General features: G+C 35.1%; 1 protein-coding gene across 10 annotated transcripts in view; it reads left to right on the top strand.

Moving 5' to 3' along the window:
- The window catches only part of BMAL2 (basic helix-loop-helix ARNT like 2), an 81,707-nt gene that overhangs the window by 23,602 nt on the left and 37,931 nt on the right, over positions 1 to 20,174 (top strand). For 6 of the 10 annotated variants that reach the window (XR_009048447.1, XM_057702741.1, XM_057702743.1 and 3 more), the window contains exon 2: positions 13,193 to 13,343. Coding sequence is in view for 5 of the 10 variants with exons in the window: in XM_057702741.1 (XP_057558724.1) it covers positions 13,193 to 13,343 (151 nt within the window). In the remaining 5 variants the exon portion in view is untranslated. Of the gene's footprint in view, positions 1 to 13,192; positions 13,344 to 20,174 lie in introns of those variants that run through there. The other 4 variants (XM_057702745.1, XM_057702746.1, XM_057702747.1 and 1 more) reach the window with 4 other exon arrangements.

Raw genomic sequence — 20,174 nt, 5'->3', positions numbered from 1 at the left:
AACTTTCCTAATCTGGGAAAGGAAACAGTTACCCAAGTCCAGGAAGTACAGAGAGTCCCTATAGGATTAACCCAAAGAGGAACAAACCAAGACATTGTAATTAAAATGAGAAAAAGATAAAGAGAGAATATTAAAAGTAGCAAGGGAAAAGCAACACCATACTAGGGAACTCCCATAAGGCTTTCAGCTGACTTCAGTAGAAACTCTGCAAACCATGAAAGAGTAGCATGATATATTTACAGTGATGAAAGGGAAAAACCTAGAACTAAGGATATTCTACACAGCAAGTCTCTCATTCAGATTGGATGGAGAGATCAAAAGCTAAAACAGTTCAGCACCACCAAGCCAGATTTACAAAAAATGTTGAAGGAACTTCTCTAAGCGAAAAAGAAAAGGCTACAACTAGAAACATGAAAATTATGAAATGAAAAAGCTCACCAGTAAAAACAAACACACAATAAAGGTAGGAAATCATCCACACACAACGCTAGTAGGAAGATTAAAAGACAAAAGTAGTAAAATCATCTATATCCACAATAAGCAGTTAAGGGATACGTAAAATAATCAGATATAAAATGTTATATCCAAGACATTAATGAGGGGAGGAGAGTTGTTAAAATGCATTTTAATTAAGAGAACAGCAACTTTAAAAAGTCATAGATAAATATGTAGGTAGGTAGATATATCAATAGCTATATAAAAACCTGATGGTAACCAAAACCCAAAAATCTATAACAGATGCACCCACAAAAAAGAAAAAGGAATCCAAACATAATACTAAAGATAGTCATCATCACAAGAGAAGAGAACAAAAGAATAAAGGGAAAAAAAGACCTACAAAAATAACCCCAAAGCAATTAATCAAATAGCTGTAAGAACATACATATCAATAATTACCTTAAATGGACTACATGCTCCAATCAAAAGACATAGAGTGGCTAAATGGATATAAAAAAAACCTGTATATATGCTGCCTACAAGAGACTCAATTTGATTCTGAAGACACACACAGACTGAAAGTGAGGGGATCAAAAAAGGTATTCCATGCCAATGCAAAGTGAAAGAAAGGTGGACTAGCAATACTTATATCAGACAAAATAGACTTTAAAACAAAGACTGTTAAAAGGGCACTGCATTATTATCAAGGGATCAATCCAAAAGGAACATATAACAATTGTAAATATATATGCACCTAACATAGGAGCACCTAAATATATAAGGCAAATATTAATAGACTTAAAAAGAGGAATTGACAGTAACACAATAATAGTAGGGGACTTTAACACCCCACTTACATCAATGGACAGATCATCCAGATGGAAAATCAATAAGGAAACACTGGCCTTAAATGACACACTAGACCAGATGGACTTAATTGATACATATAGGAGAGCACTACATCTGAAAGCAGCAGAATACACATTCTTTTCAAGTGCACATGGAATATTCTCCAGATAGATCACTTGCTAGGCCACAAAACAAGCCTCAGTAAATTTAAGAAAACTGAAATCACATCAAGCATCTTGTTTCCAACCACAATACTATGAGACTAGAAATCAACTACAAGAAAAAAATTACAGAAACACAAACACTTGGAGGCTAAACAATATGCTGCTAAACAACCAAGGGATCACTGAAGAAATCAAAGAGGAAATAAAAAAACACCTAGAGACAAATGAAAATGAACACGTGACAATCTAAAACCTATGGGATGCAGCAAAAGCAGTTCTAAGAGGGAAGTTTATAGTGATACAAGCCTACCTCAAGAAAGGAGAAAAATCTTAAACAACCTAACCTTACACATAAAGTAACTAGAGAAAGAAGAACAAACAAAAGCCAAAATTAACAGAAGGAAAGAAATCATAAAGATCAGAGCAGAAATAAAGACAAAAAATAGAAAAGATCAATGAAACTAAAAGCTGGTTCCTTGAAAAGATAACAAAAGTGATAAATCTTTAACCAGACCCATCTAGAAAAAAAAGGGAGAGGGCCCAAATCAGTAAAGTCAGAAATGAAAAAGGAGAAGTTACAACCAACACCCCAGAAATACAAAGAATTATAACAGACTACTAAGAACAACTATATGACAATAAAATGGACAACTGAGAAGAAATGGACAAATTCTTAGAAAGGTACAAATCTCCCAAGACTGAGCCCAAAAAGAAAGAGAAAATATAAATATGAACAGGCCAATTACCAATACTGAAATTGAATCAGTAATTTTAAAACTCCCAACAAACAAAAGTCCAGGACCAGTTGGCTTCACAGGTGGATTCTGCCAAACATTCAGAGAAGAGTTAACATCTATCCTTCTCAAACTATTCCAAAAAGTTGCAGAGGAAGGAACACTCTTGAACTTATTCTATGAGGCCAGCATCACCCTGAAACGAAAAGCAGACAAAGATATCACAGAAAGAAAATCATAGGCCAATGTCACTGATGAACATAAATGCAAAAATCCTCAACAAATCACTAGCAAGCCAAATCCAACAACAGATTAAAAGAATCATACACAATGATCAAGTGGTATTTATTCCAGGGTTGCAAGAATTTTTTAATATTCACAAGTCAATCAGTGTGATATACCACATTAACAGGTTGAAGAATTAAAAATCATATGATCATCGCAATAGATGTAGAAAAAGCTTCTGACAAAATTCAACATCCATTTATGATTAAAAAATAAAATTCTCCAAAAAGAGGGCATAGAGGAAACATACCTCAACATAATAAAGGCCATATGTGACAAACCCATTGCTAATATCATTCTCAATGATGAAAAGCTGAAAGCATTTCCTCTAAGATCAGGAACAAGACAAGGATGCCCCCCTCTCACCACTTTTATTCAATATAGTACTGGAATTCCTAGCCACAAAATCAAACAAGAAAAAGAAGTAAAAGTCATCCAAATTGGAAACGAAGAAGTAAAACTGTCACTCTTTGTAGATGACATGATTCGACGCATAGAAAATCCTAAAGATGTCACTAGAAAACTACTAGAGCTTGTCAACGAATTTGGTAAAGTAGCAGGATGCAAAATTAATGTACAGAAATGTTGTATTTCTATACACTAACAACAAACTCTTAGAGATATTAAGGAAACAATCCCATTTATCATGCATCAAAAAGAATAAAATACTTAGGAATAAACCTACCTAAGGAGTTAAAAGAGCTGTACTCAGAAAAGTGTAAGACACTGATGAAAGAAATTAAAGATTACACAAATAGAAAGCTATATACTGTGTTCTTAGATTGGAATAATTAATATTGTTAAAATGACCATGCTACCCAAGGCAGTCTGCAGATTCAATGCAATCCCTATCAAAATATCAATGGCATTTTTCACAGGACTAGAACAAATAATTTTATATGGAATAAATTTTGAAAATATTATGAATAATATAATTTATTTCAAATAAATTATGAAAATAATTTTGTATTTTGAAATACAAAAGACTTCGAATAGCCAAAACAGTCTTGAGAAAAGAGAACAGAGGTGGAGAAATCACATGCCCTGTCTTCAGACTATACTACAAAGCTACAATATTCAAAATAGTATGGTACTGGTACAAAAACAGACACATAGATCATTGGAACAGAAAAGAGAGCCAAGAAATAAACCCACACACTTATGGTCAATTAATCTATGACAAAGGAAGCAAGAATATACAATGGAAAAAAGACAGTCTCTTCAATAAGTGGTGCTGGGAAAACTGGACAGCTACATGTAAAAAAAATGAAATTAGAACATTCTCTAACACCATATTTTAAAAAAACTCAATGGATTAAAGATGTAAGTGTAAGACTGGAAATCATCAAATTCCTAGAAGAGAACATAGGCAGAATACTCTGACATAAATTGTAGCAATTTTTTTGGATCTGTCTTATAAAGCAAAGAAAATAAAAGCAAAAATAAACAAATGGAACCTAATTAAACTTAAAAGCTTTTGCCTAGCAAAGGAAACCATCAACAAAGTGAAAAGACAACCTACTGAATGGGAGAAGATATTTGCAAATGATATGACCAATAAGGGGTTAATATTCAACATATAGAAATAGCTCATACAACTCAACATCAAAAAAACAACCTGATTAAAAAATGAGCAGAAGGCCTGAATAGACATTTTTTTTCCAAAGAGGACATGCAGATGGCCAAAGGCACATGAAAAGATGCCCAACATCACTAATCATCAAGGAGATGCAAATCAAAACTGCAATGAGATATCACCTCACAGCTGTCAGAATGGCTCTCATCAAAAGAGTAACAAATGTTGCCAAGGAGTGGAGAAAAGGGAACCCTTGTGCACTGTTGGTGGGAATGTAAATTGGTGCAGCCACTGTGGAATATAGTATGGAGGTTTTGCAAAAAACTATAAATAGAACTATTATATGAACCAGCAATTCCACTCCTGGGTGTTTTGTTTTGTTTTGTTGGGGTTTTTTTTGGGGGGGGGCTGTATGGCTTATGGGATCTTAGTTTCCCAAACAGGGATTGAACCCAGGCCCTCAGCAGTGAGAGTGTGGAGTCCTAACCACTGGACTTCCAGGGAATTTGCCACTCCTGGGTATTTATCTGGAAAAAAACAAAAAACAAAAAAATACTAATTCAAAAAGATACACACACCCCAGTGTTCATAGAAGCATTCTTTACAGCTGTCAAGACATGGAAGCAACGTAAATGTCCATCAAGAGATGAACAGATAAAGAAGATATGACACACACACACACAATGATATATATTATACACACACACATACACACACACACAATGGACTACTACTCAGCCATAAAAAAGAATGAAAATTTGCCATTTGCAGCAACATGGATGAACTTGGAGGGTATTATGCTAAGTGAAATAAGGCAGACAAAGACAAATATCATATGATATCACTTATATGTGGAACCAAAAAAGTAGAACAAACTAGTGAATATAAGAAAAAAAAAGCAGGGCTTCCCTGGTGTGCAGTGGTTAAGAATCTGCCTGCCAATCCAGGGTACATGGGTTCAATCCCTGGTCCAGGAAGATCCCACATGCCGCAGAGCAGCTAAGCCTGTGAGCCACAGCTACTGAGCCCACACACCACAACTACTGAAGCCCGTGAGTCTAGAGCCCGTGCTCTAGAAGAGAAGCCACTGCAATGAGAAGCCTGAGCACCACAATGAAGAGTAGTCCCTGCCCTCTGCAGCTAGAGAAAGCCTGCATGCAGCAATGAAGACCCAACACAGCCAAAAATAAAAATTAATAAAAAGAAGAAAAGAAAAAAGAAAGAAAAGAAAAAAAAAGACTCACAGATATAGGGAACAAACTAGGGTTTATCAGTCGGGAGAGGGAAGTGGGAGAGGGGGCACTATAGGAGTAGGGGATTTAGAGGTACAAAGTATTATGTATAAGATAAGCTACAATGATACATTGTACAACACAGGGAATATAGCCAATATTTTATAATAACTAGAAATGGAATATAACTTTTAAAAATTGTGAATCACTATATTGTACACTTGTAACTTACTGTACATCAGCTATACTTTGATTTAAAAAGCCTTTCCTTTGGAAAACAAAAAGTAAAACAAAAACACTGGACTCAAATTTTGCTGGACTAGTTACTTAGCATCATTAAACCTCTGGTTTTCAGACAGATTTCAAATACATTATTTTATTTGATTCCCAAAAGAAACCATGTGGTTTACAGGGAATTACTTCTATATTAAAGAAACAGGCTCAGATATGTTAAATGACTTGTCCAAAGGGTGAAATAAAACAGTTTATAGTGTGAAAGCATAGAATCCTAGCCACTAGATCACCAGATGCCTCAGTTTACAGTGTGTAGACCAGATTAAAAATATTTTCTGGGCATGGACTCTCAGAAGTTAAGAAACAAAGGCCCCTTCCATTTTTTAGGAAGTAATTTAAATGTTTTCATAGAACAAGTGGTTTTTAACAAAAAAATTCATGGAATGATTTAGATTTTATATAAATTTTAACATATAGCACACTGGCAAGAAAATTAGGTAATGGGAAAGAATTTTTTAGGTTTTTAAAGAAGTATATTTTATCCATCCTGCCATTGCACTTCTGTGAATGTGTGTGCCCAAGTGTATGTATGTGTGTATATATTCTCTCGAGCATAATGTCAAATTTTAAATTTGAACTGCTTTGTAAATATGGGCCTGAACCAAGTGGCTGCCTGGTCTCCCCTGTGTATGGCTCTTAAGCACCAGCTCATTTCCCACAATTTATTCCCATGCTGGAGGAGTTGATACTAAATACTTTAAAATACTGTTAGATTGATTACCATCACCAGGAAAATGCATGTAGAGTAGAGCAAAATTTATTGTGAATCTCATTTTTTAAATTAATTAATTGATTAATTGATTGATTGATTATATTGGCTGCATTTGGTCTGCATTGCTGCCCGAGGGCTTTCTGTAGTTGTGGAGAGCGGGGCTATTCTTCGTTTCGGTGTTTGGGCTTCTCATTGTGGTGGCTTCTCTTGTTGCGGAGCACGGGCTCTAGGCATGTGGGCTTCATTAGTTGCAGAGCTTGGGCTCAGCACTTGTGGCTCGCGGGCTCTAGAGCACAGGCTCAGTCGTTGCAGTGCCTGGGCTTAGTTGCTCCGCAGCATGTGGGATCTTCCCAGACCAGGAATTGAATCCGTGTGCCCTGCATTGGCAGGCGGATTCTTAACCACTATGCTACCAGGGAAGCCCCGTGGATCTCATTTTAAATAAAAGCACAAATATCTTTTTTCAAATTAAATTCCGAATTATTTTACTGAGTGTTAAATAACACAAATTACTTTCACTATTGGGAAGTGACCCAATTTGGCTAGGGAAGACAATACCAAAGTATTAAATCATAACCTCCAAAATGACTTATATAAAAGCAGAGTTAAATTTCAATTCTCAGCACATAGTCTTATCTTCTACATAAGTATATGTGGAGACTAAAAGCAAAGTAAACTGGAAGGTTAAAAAGAAAGCTTTAAAAAAAAGAAAAGAAAGCTTTACTCTTTAAATTGTGAGTCACCTCCTAAAAAATAAAAATCCACTACATGAATTGTTTCCAAAGAACAGATCCTTTCTTCCAGAACTACTCAGTCCCATTAACCCATCTTTTCCTTTTGTTTACAGAAAGCCCTGTTTTGAATACACATCTATTGACATAGCCTCATGATTGAACATAGCTAATTATAGGGCAACACTCCCCCACCCATTAAGGAACATAAAATTAAAGACCCGTAGGTGCTGGAGAGGGTGTGGAGAAAAGGGAACCCTCCTGCACTGTTGGTGGTAATGTAAATTGATACGGCCACTATGGAGAACAGTATGGAGGTTCCTTAAAAAAACAAAAATAGAACTACCATATGACCGAGCAGTCCCATTACTGGACATATACCCAGAGGAAACCATAATTCAGAAAGATACATGTACCACAATGTTCATTACAGCATTATTTACAATAGCCAGAACATGGAAGCAACCTAAATGTCCATCGACAGATGAATGGATAAAGAAGATGTGGCCTGTATATACAATGGAATATTACTCAGCCATAAAAAGGAATGAAATTGAGCTATTTGTAGTGAGGTGGATGGGCCTAGAGTCTGCCATACAGAATGAAGTAAATCAGAAAGGTAAAAACAAATACCATATGCTAATGCATATATATGGAGTCTAGAAAAATGGTACTGATGAACCTAGTGGCAGGGCAGGAATAGAGATGCAGATGTAAAGAGCAGAGTTGAGAACATGGGTGGGGAGGGGAAGCTGGGATGAAGTAAGAGAGTAGCATTGACATATACACACTACCAAATGTAAAATAAATAGCTAGTGGGAAGCTGCTGCAGAGCACAGGGAGATCAGCTTGATGCTTTGTGAAGACCTAAAGGGGTGGGATAGGGAGGGTGGGAGGGAGGCTTAAGAGGGAGGGGATATGGGCATCTATGTATTCATATAGCTGATTCACTTTGTTGTACAGTAGAAACCAACACAATATTGTAAAGCAATTGTACTTCAATAAAGGTGAAAAATTAAAAAAAAAAGACCTGTAGGTGATTCAGATTTTGATTTTGTGAAAAGAAGTCTAATATTCTGTCTGCCTAAAGATAGTCCATTTCTTATTTTCAAGGTTAATAAGAAAGTACGATTGAACTGTGGAGATCATGCCTCCTAGAAGGAGAGGCAAAAAGAAATCTTCATTTTATTTCTGTTTGAACTTATGTGAGGGGAAGAGTGTGCTTGCTTGAGTGTGAGTTGGGGATGGGAGGTGGGTGGGAGGGGTCTAATGTTTCATATACTAGTGAATTTTTCCTATTGATCTGCTATTTAATGTAAGAAATTTCACAACATTTCTCTCTGGAGAAGATGGTATTCTGCCATCCAAAATCCATTAGAACAGCGTCTAGGGGCTGAAACTATAATTAATCTCACGTGGTATCTGATGGTTCCAAATTGGTGCCACGAAGGGAGGCCAGGCCTGGATGTCTTGGGATATAGTCAATTAGAAATGGCTTTCCCCATGATCATTGGTAAAGCTGTTCTCTCCACTTCTTTATTGTGAGATCTATTATACCTACAGAGGATTGTAAAAATTATGTATGTATTGGGTTGGCCAAAAAGTTCATTTGGGGTTTCCATAACATCTTAGTAAAAACCCGAATGAACTTTTTGGTCAACCCAGTAGTTTAAAGGATGAAAACAAAACAAATTTCCGTGAACCCACACCCAGGTTAAGAAGTAGAGCATGAATTCCTTAGACGTGCCTGTGTGTCCCTCACTGATCACACCCCCACTTTCTTCTCCCAAAGAGAATTCTAATTTTTGTGTTAACTATTGCCTTTCTTTTCTGTATAGAAAGGTAACCTATGTAGATATCACTAAAAACATATTAGTTTTACCTGCTTTTGATCTTTATATGATTTTTTAAAAAACGTGCTACTGTTTTTGGCTGTGATTTCTTTTACCTAGCATTATTATTTTGAGATTTATCCATGCTGAGTATATCAGTACTTCATTCATTTTTACTACTCTTAGTATTACATCAATGAGTAAACAATTTATCCATCTCTTGATGGAAATTAGTTTCCAATTCTCATTATTTTTTGTTGTTCAAATGCAAGCAATGTTGTGAATGTATTTCTTGTGCATGTCTCCTAAGATATATTGAGTTTCTCCATATACCTACGAATGAAATGCTAACCCAAGTTATTTTCATGTGTTAATTAGGTAATGTAAAAATGGCTTCCAAAGTGGTTGTAGTAATGTACTTTCCCACCAACAAAGCATGAGTTTTCTCTTTCCATTGCTTTGCTTTCTCACTTACACTTGGTACCATCAAACTTTTCATTTATAGCCATTAGATGGGTATATAGTATATCACTATAGTTTTAAATTTGGATTTTCCTGATTACTAATGAAATTGAGTGTCTTTTCATTTTTGTATTGACAATTGGAATTTCTTTTATGAAGTGCCCATTGAAGTCTTTTATCTAGTTTTCTACTGGGTTTTTATGTTGGTCTTTTTCTTAATGATGCAAAGGCATTCCTCATATGGTCTACATGGTAACCTTTTATTGTTTATGTGTGTAACAAACATCTCCCAGTCTGTGACCTGTGGTTTCATTCTCTTTATAGTGTCTTTTGATCAACATTAACTTAATTTTAAGAAGATTGAATTGATCTGTCTTTTCCATTATTGTTTTCAGGTTTTGTGTTTTGGGAAATTCTTTCTACACAATAACATAAAGATATTCTTTCTCCTTCAGAGTATTCTCTGTTAATTTTGGCCTTTTACATTTAGGTCTTGAATCCAGTTGAATTGAATTATTATATTTGGTTTGGTTTTTATATTTGGCATAAGGGAGCAGGGGATCTGGTTTTATTCTTTTCCATAGAGAAAATCAGTTGGCCCAGGACCGTTTATTAAAAAGCTGGTCTCCTCACATTGATCTGAAATTCCATCTCTGACATTTAGCAAATGTCCATATTTACATGTCTGGGCTCTCCATGCTTTTCCTTTGATCTGTCTCCACACCAGTACCACACTGCCGCAATGTCTTAATTGCCATAGCTTTATAATGTCTTGATAGATGAGAGGTCCAGTTCTCCCACATTTCCCTTGGCTGTTCATAACTCATTGCACTTCCATATGCATTTTAAATTCAGCTGTAAAGTCCCACCAAAAAGAGAGAATATTTTGAGAGAAATTAACACATCTATTTTAGGAGAATTGATGTCTTTATGATATTGAGACTTCCAGTCCATAAGCATGTTTCCATTTACTTGAATCTTTTTCATTGTTTTAAGTAAATTTTTATAATTTTCTCCAGAAAGACCTTATATATTTTTATTAGGTTATACATTTATTCTTTAGGTACTCTGTATTTTTTGAAGTTATTATGTTATGTTTTTAAAAATATCATTTTCTTATAGTTTGTTACTGGTGATCAGAAAGGCAGTTGATTTTTATGTGTTGACTTCACATACAGCCAACCTTGACACACTCCCTAATTTTAATAATTTATGTGTTGATTATTTTGCGTTTTCTATATTCTCAATTATATTTCCAATAAGGGCAATTTTTTTTCTTCCTTTCCAGTTGTTATACTTCATATATTGTTTTCTTGCCTTATTCCGCTGGCAGTTCTTCTAATACAGTGTTGAAAAGGGTAGTGATAAAAGATCTTGTTTCTGATTGTGAAAAGAATTCTTTCAGTGTATTTTTGAATCTGTTAGGATAATCATATTTTTTCGCTAAGCTGCTATTGTGGTAAATCATATTTATTAATTTACTAATATTATACCAGTCCTGTGTTCCAAGATAAAACTATCTTGGTCATGATGGGTTATTCTTTTTATACATTTCTGAATTTTGTTTGCTCATATTTTGTTAAGATTTTTGTATCTTTATTCATGAATGAGATAGGCCTATAGTTATCCTTTCTTGTGCTGCCATTGTCAAGTTTTAATGTCAAATTTGTGTAAGCCTCATTAAAAGAGTTGAGGGGCAAGGTATTCCTTCTTTTACTATATGTTGGAATAGTATGTGTAAGAAAGAATATAGGAATATTCAGGTTTTTATTTCTTTTTGCTTCATTTACTGTCAGTTAAAATTCTCTACAGACAAATATATGATATCACTTATGTGTGGAATCTTAAAAATAATGGAAAGGAACTTATTTACAAAACAGACTCACAGATATAGAAAACAGACTTATGGTTACCGAAGGGGAAGTGGGGGGAGGGATAAATTAGGAGTATGGGATTAACAGATACTTACTTCTATATATAACATAGATAAACAACAAGAATTTACTGTATAGCAGAGGGAACTATATTCAATACCTGTAATAACCTATAATGGAAAAGAACCTGAAAAAGTGCATGCATTATATATATGTACAATCGAATCACTTTGCTATACACCTGAAACTAACACAATATTGTGAATCAACTATACCTCAATAAAAAAAATTCCCTAGGAATTTTTCCATTTCATCTAAATTTTCAAATATTTAGAATGTTTTTCATGAGAATTTATTATCTTTTATATTTCTAGAGCATCTAAAATTATGACCTCATCTTCATTCCTATCTTTATTTGTTTATGCTCTCTTTCCTTTTTTTGAAAAATCTTGCCATAGGGTTATTAGCGTTTCCAATCTTTTGGAAGAATCTGTGTTTAGCTTTTTTGACCTGTACTAATTTGTATTCTATTTCATTATTTTTGGTATTGTTTTAATGATTTCCTTTCTCCTAATTCTTTAGATTTATTTTAGTCATCTTTTCCTAATTGATGAAATTAATTATTATTTCATTAAATTTCAATCTTTCTTTCTTTAGACATTAAGGGTTAAAATTCCCCTCTAAGTAATGTTTTCATTGTACACATTTTGGTGTTTAATATATTTAACAGTTTATAATTTTACATTGGAGTTTTTCCTTGTCCCATGAATTATTTATATGTTAATTTCCAAACATATAGGGATTTTCTGGTTGTCTTTTTGTTATGGTGTCTAGCATAATTACATTGTAGTCAGAAAATGTTTCATGTATAATATCAGACTTTTTGGTCCAGTATAAATGCCCCATGGGTGCCTCAAAACAAACAACACTGGATTTGAAGCTGCTGGCTGTAGTGGTCTATAAGTCTGTCATATCACGCTTGCCTATTGTGTGGATCACGTTTCTTATGTTATTATTTTTGAATGCTCACTCTATCAGTTACTGCTAGAGATGTGTTAAAAGTTCCCACTCTTATTGTAAGATGTATTGTATTCTCCTTGTAAATATTGCTTATATATTTCAATCTATGTTATAAGGTACAATTGCCTTTAAATTTGTTAGGTCAGTTTTCTCATGAGAAATATAGTTATTCAGAGAGGCCTACATTTAGACTATAAGTTATTTTTAGTTCAGTAATTCTGATTTTTACATTTTATAAAACATTTAGTAAACTACAGTTTAGACCAAAAGGATCTTACTATCATACTTAGCAATTCAGGGTTAAAAATATTCATGTCTCTTGACCTCGTTAACTCATTCTGGGATGCTGTCCAAAAAAAAAGAAAAACCAAAAAACTAGAAGATGAAAAGAAATATCCAGTAGATAAAAAGTTTTATACACATAGATAAAAGCACCATACATATTTATGATGGTGAAAAAATAAAAACTAACATACATTCCAACAACAGAAGAGTGGTTAAGTAGCTATGACACAGCTACATGATGCTATATTATGCAGCCATTAGAATCATTTATAAACAATTTGTAAGAACACTGTAAAGTTTTTATCACAATGAGATGCAAATAATGCAGAGTATACACTATGATTTCAAATACTGTAATAACAACTGTAGAAAAAATTTTAAAAGGAAGTAATTCTAAATTGTAATATTAGTTGGTGAAATTTGGTTTTCCCCTTTCCTTTCTACTCTCGCGTTTTCCATATTTCCTACAATATCCATATTTTTTTTACAATTGGGGAAAATAAACTTAAAAATATAGACTAACGATACATTTCTAACTCATATTTGGGTGTACATGATTAGCCTTTCATTCTTTGTTATGTTGCTGTTTAGTAGACATTTTAAAATATCAAAGTAAAAAGCCATTCAAAATGTGTGCTATGGTTGTGTATAAAGTAAAAGCTAATGTTTCAAGCAGATGCCTTATTGTGCTTTGTGTCTCATAGGGAAAGTGTTGATTGAAGGGAACCAGTGCATTGCTTCCATGGTTTCCAGTCATCTGAGCCCATGGACAAAACCAACAGCTATTGGATCCTTCAATCTACACGTGACAGAGTTTCCAAGAAAACGAAAAGGGAGTGATTCAGACCCATCCCAGTAAGTGAATTTGTTCCTCTAACCCCATGAAATCTTCTCCTCCAGGGAAACAAGAAAAATATTACTTTTTTTTCTTTTAAAAACAAATTAAGACCTTTAGTTTCTTTTTATTTATTTAGTTTTTTTATTGAAGTGTAGTTGATTTACAATGTTGTGTTGGTTTCTGGTGTACAGCAGAGTGATTCAGTTATACATATAGATATATATTCTTTTTCATATTCTTTTCTATTATGGTTTATTACAAGATATTAAATATAGTTCCCTGTGGTATACAATAGGACCTTGTTGTTTATCCATTCTAGATATAATAGTTTGCATCTGCTAGTCCCAAACTCCCAAGTCAACCCCACCTCCCCACCTTGGCAACCGCAAGTCTGTTCTCCATGGCTGTGAGTCTATTTCTATTTCATAGATAAGTACATTTATGTCATATTTTAGATTCCACATATAAGTGATATCATATGGTATTTATCTTTCCCTTTTTGACTTACTTCACTTAGTATGATAATCTCTAGGTCCATCCATGTAGCTGCAAATGGCATTATTTCAGTCTTTTTTACAGCCAAGTAATATTCTGTTGTGTATATATACCATATCTTCTTTAGAAAAAGGTTACTTTTTAAATCATTATTTTTAATTATCCAGTAATTTAAAATTTAATAAGGTCAATTATTTATCCATCCAACTGCCATCTCTGTCATTGACTGATCCAACTCTGAAGGTTATTAGGTATCCAGGAAGGTCAACTGGAGTCTGAAAGACATAGGAACTTGAGGTTAATTTGCTTAACATTTATGGTCACAGCAAGATATTTACCTTCCTAATTGAAATACTTATCCTTGAGGAAAACATCTTTTTGCATGTTTGGCTTAAAATAATAATCACCACTTGCTTCTTGCCTTACACATCATTTATGTAACAGCCAACTCTTGGTTATCTGTGGTAACTTTAATCAAATAAAATTCTTGTTTTCCATGTTTATTAAGCCAAGTAGGTAATACAATCAATGTTGAGAATACTTACTCTTTTTTTTATAAATGTATTTATTTATTTACCTTATTTATTTATTGGCTGAGTTGGGTTTTCATTGCTGCACACGAGCTTTCTCTAGTTGTGGCGAGTGGGGACTACTCTTCATTGTGGCGCGCGGGCTCCTCGTTGTAGTGGCTACTCTTGTTGCAGAACACGGGCTCTAGGTGTGTAGGCGTCAACAGTTGCGGCACCCAGGCTCAGTAGTTGTGGCTCACAGGCTCTAGAGCACAGACTCAATAGTTGTGGTGCATGGGCTTAGCTGCTGCGTGACATGTGGAATCTTCCCAGAGCAGGGCTCAAACCCATGTCCCCTGCATTGGCAGGCCGATTCTTAACCACTGTGCGAGAATACTTACTCTTTGTTCATTTTTGTTGCCAAATGCACCTTGCAGTCCCAAATATCCTTTAATGACCTCCCCAAAGATAGGGTTTATACAGTGAAAATAATAGGGCAAAGTAAATGTAACGATGTAGAGCAATTCATTTTAAGCTGGTACTTTACGTAAATGTGAAGGTTGATGATAGTTCTCCATCATGAATGAAGGGGAAAATCTTGAGTGAGAGACAAAATGAGGATGTAATGAAACGTCCTAGCTCTTTTTAACTTAGTTCCTCCTACTACATGTTAAAATTCAGCTTCAGTTTCCATGATAGCAGAATCAATGTTATTCAAATATAAGTACCAACGCACTTCCCAAGCCACATGTAAATAACTTGAATATTATCTACTGTTTGGGGTTGTCTTTATTCTCTTAATCTCTTCCAATAATGTGGATGGTTTAAATAATTACAGTTGACTAAGTGATAATCTATCTAGAACTGTTCACTGTTCCACATCCTAAATTATCAGTTGGTTAGTCCCCACTTACCTCAAGCTAAAAGTGACTGTTAGTCTTTTTTAATTTTCTTCCTTTTTCTTCCAAATCGTAAGCACCATTGTTCTATCTCAATATCTAAATAAGAATGTAGCTTTCAAGTGAGAACTAGAGTCATGATTTTACACCACGTAGGGGCCATGGTTGAGACCTTATTGTGGTTTTGAGAGTAAATGAGAAAATGAAGGCAGTGACTTGGAAAATACTAGAAACATGTAGAGTACTGACAGATAATGATTTTTTGGCAGAAGGCAACACTAGAGATTATTTGGTCAATTACCTGCATTTTAGAGAATGAAGCAGCTAGGACTTAGAAATATTAAGTGCCTTACCCAACATTCTCCAGCTAGTTGGAATGCCTGATTGTCTGTGTGCTGGTTTCCTCATCACACCTGCTTCCTGTTTCTCTGCACCTGGAGGGGAGGGTGCTTCTAGCACATGAGGACAACCATGCTGTCCATTTTCAGCATGTCTGGTAGGGGTGACCCAAGGCCTCCTTCATTCCAGGTCAGGAATCATGAAAGAAAAGTGGTGGGAAAACTTTCTAAGAATCCCTTTACCTACCTCCCTTCCACAAGGGTGGAAATATCAGCATCCAGTGGCAGCAGGTAAGTCCTGGACCATCATTTGACATAATTCCTACTCGAAGAGGGCATAAAGGGGCAGCAGGAAGAGAGCGCACCCCTCACTGATTTGCTCATTATGTATCCATTCTGCCCCAGTGCTTCTCTCATCCCACCATTTTCCATTCTCTCTAAGGAAATGAGGATGTCATAGTACTTTATGGATTTTACAAAGTACTGACTGTATAGCATCCTTCCCAGAGACTCAGGGCATGAAGTTGATTTCATTGATGGCGCCTCTGAGTGTTGGATATTTTTAAACAAGGAGGAACATATGAGAAGGTTCACCTTTTCTGCAGTATTGTTGGGTTTGAATGGAGAGCTGGTTCTTTAAAAGGGTCATTGATAAAGATTCCCTGGAATGTAGTCATTAAACATTTATTGAGTACCTACTATGTGATACCCAGTAGACCAGGAGGGAGATGTGCATAAGAAATAAGACACAAGAAATTTGTACAAATGGGAAAGGTACAAATAATTATTACATATCATGATAACTTCCATAAGAGGGACCCTAGGAAGGCAACAAGGAAAAAGTTGAGTGTTTAAATAATATTGGGATCAGAAGTGAAGGACAGCTTCCTGGAGATGTTGACGTAAGCCAAGTTTTGAATGAAGAATGGAAAAGAGCCATTAAGAGCAAGAGTAGAGAAGGTACTTTAGGCAGAAGGAACAGCTGTGCAGAAGCACAGAGTATGAAGCAGTACACTGCTGATCAGGAAATAAGTGGTTGTCACAGTGGAGCAGAAGGTGCACCAGGAGGTGGATGAGCTATGAGACCTGAGGGATAAACATGGACTAGGTCATGAATGTCTGCTGAACTAAAGAATCTGAAAATTGTCTTGAATGTAATAAGGAAAATGGAAAGATTTTAAGCATAAGAGGAATTTGATCAGATCACATTTTTAAAACTTTTGCTTGTTCTTTGTATGTTTTAAAAAACTTGTAGTAAAATATATGTAACATAAAATTTGCCATTTTAACCACTTTTAAGGTACAATTCAGTGTATTAATTACATTCACAATGTTGTGCAACCATCACCACTGTCCATTTCTAAAACTTTTTCATCACCCCAGTCAGAAACACCGTAGCTATGAAACAGTAGTTCTCTATAACTCCCTTTCCCCCAGCCCCTGGTAACCTCTAGCCTACTTTCTAGCTCTAAGAATTTGCCTCTTCTAGATACTTCATGTAAATGGAATCGAACAATATTTGTCCTTTTGACTCTGGCTTATTTCACTTGGTGTAATGTTTTCAAGTTTCATCTGTGTTGTAGCATGTATTAGGATTTCATTCTTTTTTTATGGCTGAATAATATTCCATTGCATGTGTATACCACATTTTGTTTATCCATTCATTTTTTGGACATTTGGGTGCTTCCCACCTTTTGGCTATCATGAATAATGCTGCTGTGAACTTTGGTGTACAAGTATCTGAGTCCCTGCTTTTGATTCTTTTGGGTATATACCTACAAGTAGAATTGCTGGATCATATGGTAATTCTATGTTTAGTTTTTGAGGAACCACCAAAACGGTTTTCTACAGTGTCTGCACCATTTTACATTCCCATCAGAAATGTGTGAGGGATTCAATTTCTCCATTTCCTTGCTCACACTTGTTATCTTCCATTAAAAAAAAAGTTATCCTAGTAAGTGTAAAGTGGTACAGATTTATGTTTTCAAAGAATCACTCTGGAAACAGCATGGAGGATGGGCTGAAGGCAGAAAATCCAGCAGGCAGAGCAAACAGCTGAGAGATGGTTGCTTGCTAGGGAATAGGTTTTTCTGAGCATTGGTCCAAGAGAGTAGCCCTGGGCAGGAAGGGCATGGAAAGGGAGGGACATATTGTGACACATTTAGAAGACAGAATCCCTAAGATTTCATGCTTGCTCATGGGGAAGAGCAGAAATGTAAGAAGCATCCAAGTTTTCTGACTTGGACACCTAGATGGAGGATGGTACGTATTTTCGTTCACTGAGGCTGAGGGGAAGATGAGTTCAGTTTTGACCACAATGAGAGTGTGATATTTATGGGATCTTCAAGTAGGTGGTTGGAAACCAGGATCTGGAACTCAAGGTTGAGGCCTGGCCTGGAGATAGAGATTCAGACACCATTAATGTATGGAGAGCACGTGCAGTGACTGGGGTGGGAAGACGGGGCTCAGGGAGGGGGGATGCCTACCCAGGATGTGAGGAGACAAGGCTCTGAAGTGGGAGGGACATCTCAGAAACCGAAGGAAGAAAGTTTCAAAAAGAGAAATGCATGGAAAGCAGCAAATCTGGAGTCTATTTTTTTGTTTTTGTTTTTTAAAGGTTTTTTTTTTTTTTTTTAATGTGGACCATTTTTTAAGGTCTTTATTGAATTTGTTACAATATTGCTTCTGTTTTATGTTTTGGTTTTTGGCCGTGAGGCACGTGGGATCTTAGCTTCCCAAGCAGTGATTGGACCAGCACCCCCTGCATTGGAAGGCAACGTCTTAACCACTGGGCTACTAGGGAAGGCCCCTGGAGGCTGTTTTGACCGTATTTGCTTCCAGTTTTATTTGTCTTTGGCTGATTTAGGGATTCAAAATTCAGCGAAAGTAGTTTTCAAGGGAAGCTTACACTGTGTTTTGAAAAAATTATGTTACTGTAATATAAGATGCTGCACTAAGAAAATGCATCTAAGTAATGTGAATATTATTATCAGAGCTTATTAAAATTCATAAGTAAAATATTATGACTATAGACCAAATGCTAGCATGGAAAAAAATACAAAGAGCAAATTTACTAATTATCTAGGTTCATGCTGCAAACAAAGACATTAGTTGTTTCACTAAAAAGATCATGCCTTTATTCTATTCTGCAAGGGACCATTAAATAAAAGTGTATTTGGATTTCCTAAGTACAATAGGTTTGGATTTCACCAAGGAGGCAAGCTCAGTCAGTGAGTTAATTTGCTAAAACACATATAATCCAAGAAAAAGCATGGTTTAAAACAGCCAAACTTTACCTTTTGAGATTGAAGGAATGTATATGTGTATATAATTCCAGACCATTAGGAAGAAAATTGTTCATTTATATAATTATTTTCTATTTTAGTCCTTAAATATGAAGTCAGGCTGAAAAGAGAAAAGAGAACAAAAAAGAAGCTGACTTAATCTGACCCTCTCTTTTGCTTCAAAGAAGCTGTTTAATTTTATACCATGAAGTAGGCATAGAGGTCAAGGCATAGAGGAAGGCACACCGACCTGCATAGAATAAGCTTCACTGGCCTCCTGTTAAGTCTATGACCTTGAGCAGTCATTAACCTTACTTGTCCTCAATTCCTTCATCTGTAAAATGGGCATAGTAATAACTACATGATTTTTTTTTTCTTTAAGAACTTCTATTGAGATACAATTGACATATACTGCATATATTTAAAATGTACAATTTGATTTTTTTTCTTATTAGTAATGTATATATGGCGATCCCAATCTCCCAATTCATTCCTCCCCCCCCACATGATTCTTAAATGCTGTGAGAATCAAATAACACATGCAAAAATATTTTTGATAAAATATCATCAATGCTATTTATTTAGACAGTGATAGGGAGAAGCTTCCTTTGATTAAGGTTTTATCTTAGTGGTTCTTTTTTGTTTGGAATATTTATATGCATCTCTGTAAATTTTATTAAGTGTTCTATAAGCAGCATGTATTATCTTTGTTAAGCAGGAAAATATTATTAAAACCTCAAATAAAATACATCACATGAGTAAAACAGTTCAAAGGTAGGTCAACCTTTTTTCAAAGCCTGGAAAATTATCATTGTTGAGTCTTTTAAGAGGGAAATTTGGCAAGATGAGTCAGAAGCCTTAAAATACAAGGGTGAGTCAAAAATTATCCAGACTCTGGCTGGAGTTTTAACAGAAGTTTCAGCATAACCGGAGTGAGGATAATTTTTGACTCACCCTCATAGTTTTCCATAAATTGTACATCCAAGGGTTTATCGTAGGAGAATAATCAAAGATGCATGCACCATAATAGTATTAGCCATAGTATTTATAATATTGAAAAATAAGAATATTGAGATATCTAATAATAGAAAATTATTAAATAAGTTATAGAGTAGCTAACCAATGGGCCACTATTTAATCATTACAAACCATATTCTTCAAGAATATTTGAAGCTATGGGAAAAATTTATAGTGTTACGTGAATAAGATAAGACATGAAAAATTTTACACTAAGATCTGAATTTTGTTTATCATATGTATATAGATATATATATGATAGAACACACATCTACGCAAATATCCTCCTATGCCCCACAACCTCCC

Source organism: Hippopotamus amphibius, chromosome 12 (assembly GCF_030028045.1).
Source record: "Hippopotamus amphibius kiboko isolate mHipAmp2 chromosome 12, mHipAmp2.hap2, whole genome shotgun sequence".
NCBI lineage: Eukaryota > Metazoa > Chordata > Mammalia > Artiodactyla > Hippopotamidae > Hippopotamus > Hippopotamus amphibius.
This window is presented reverse-complemented; position numbering and strand designations above follow the sequence as displayed.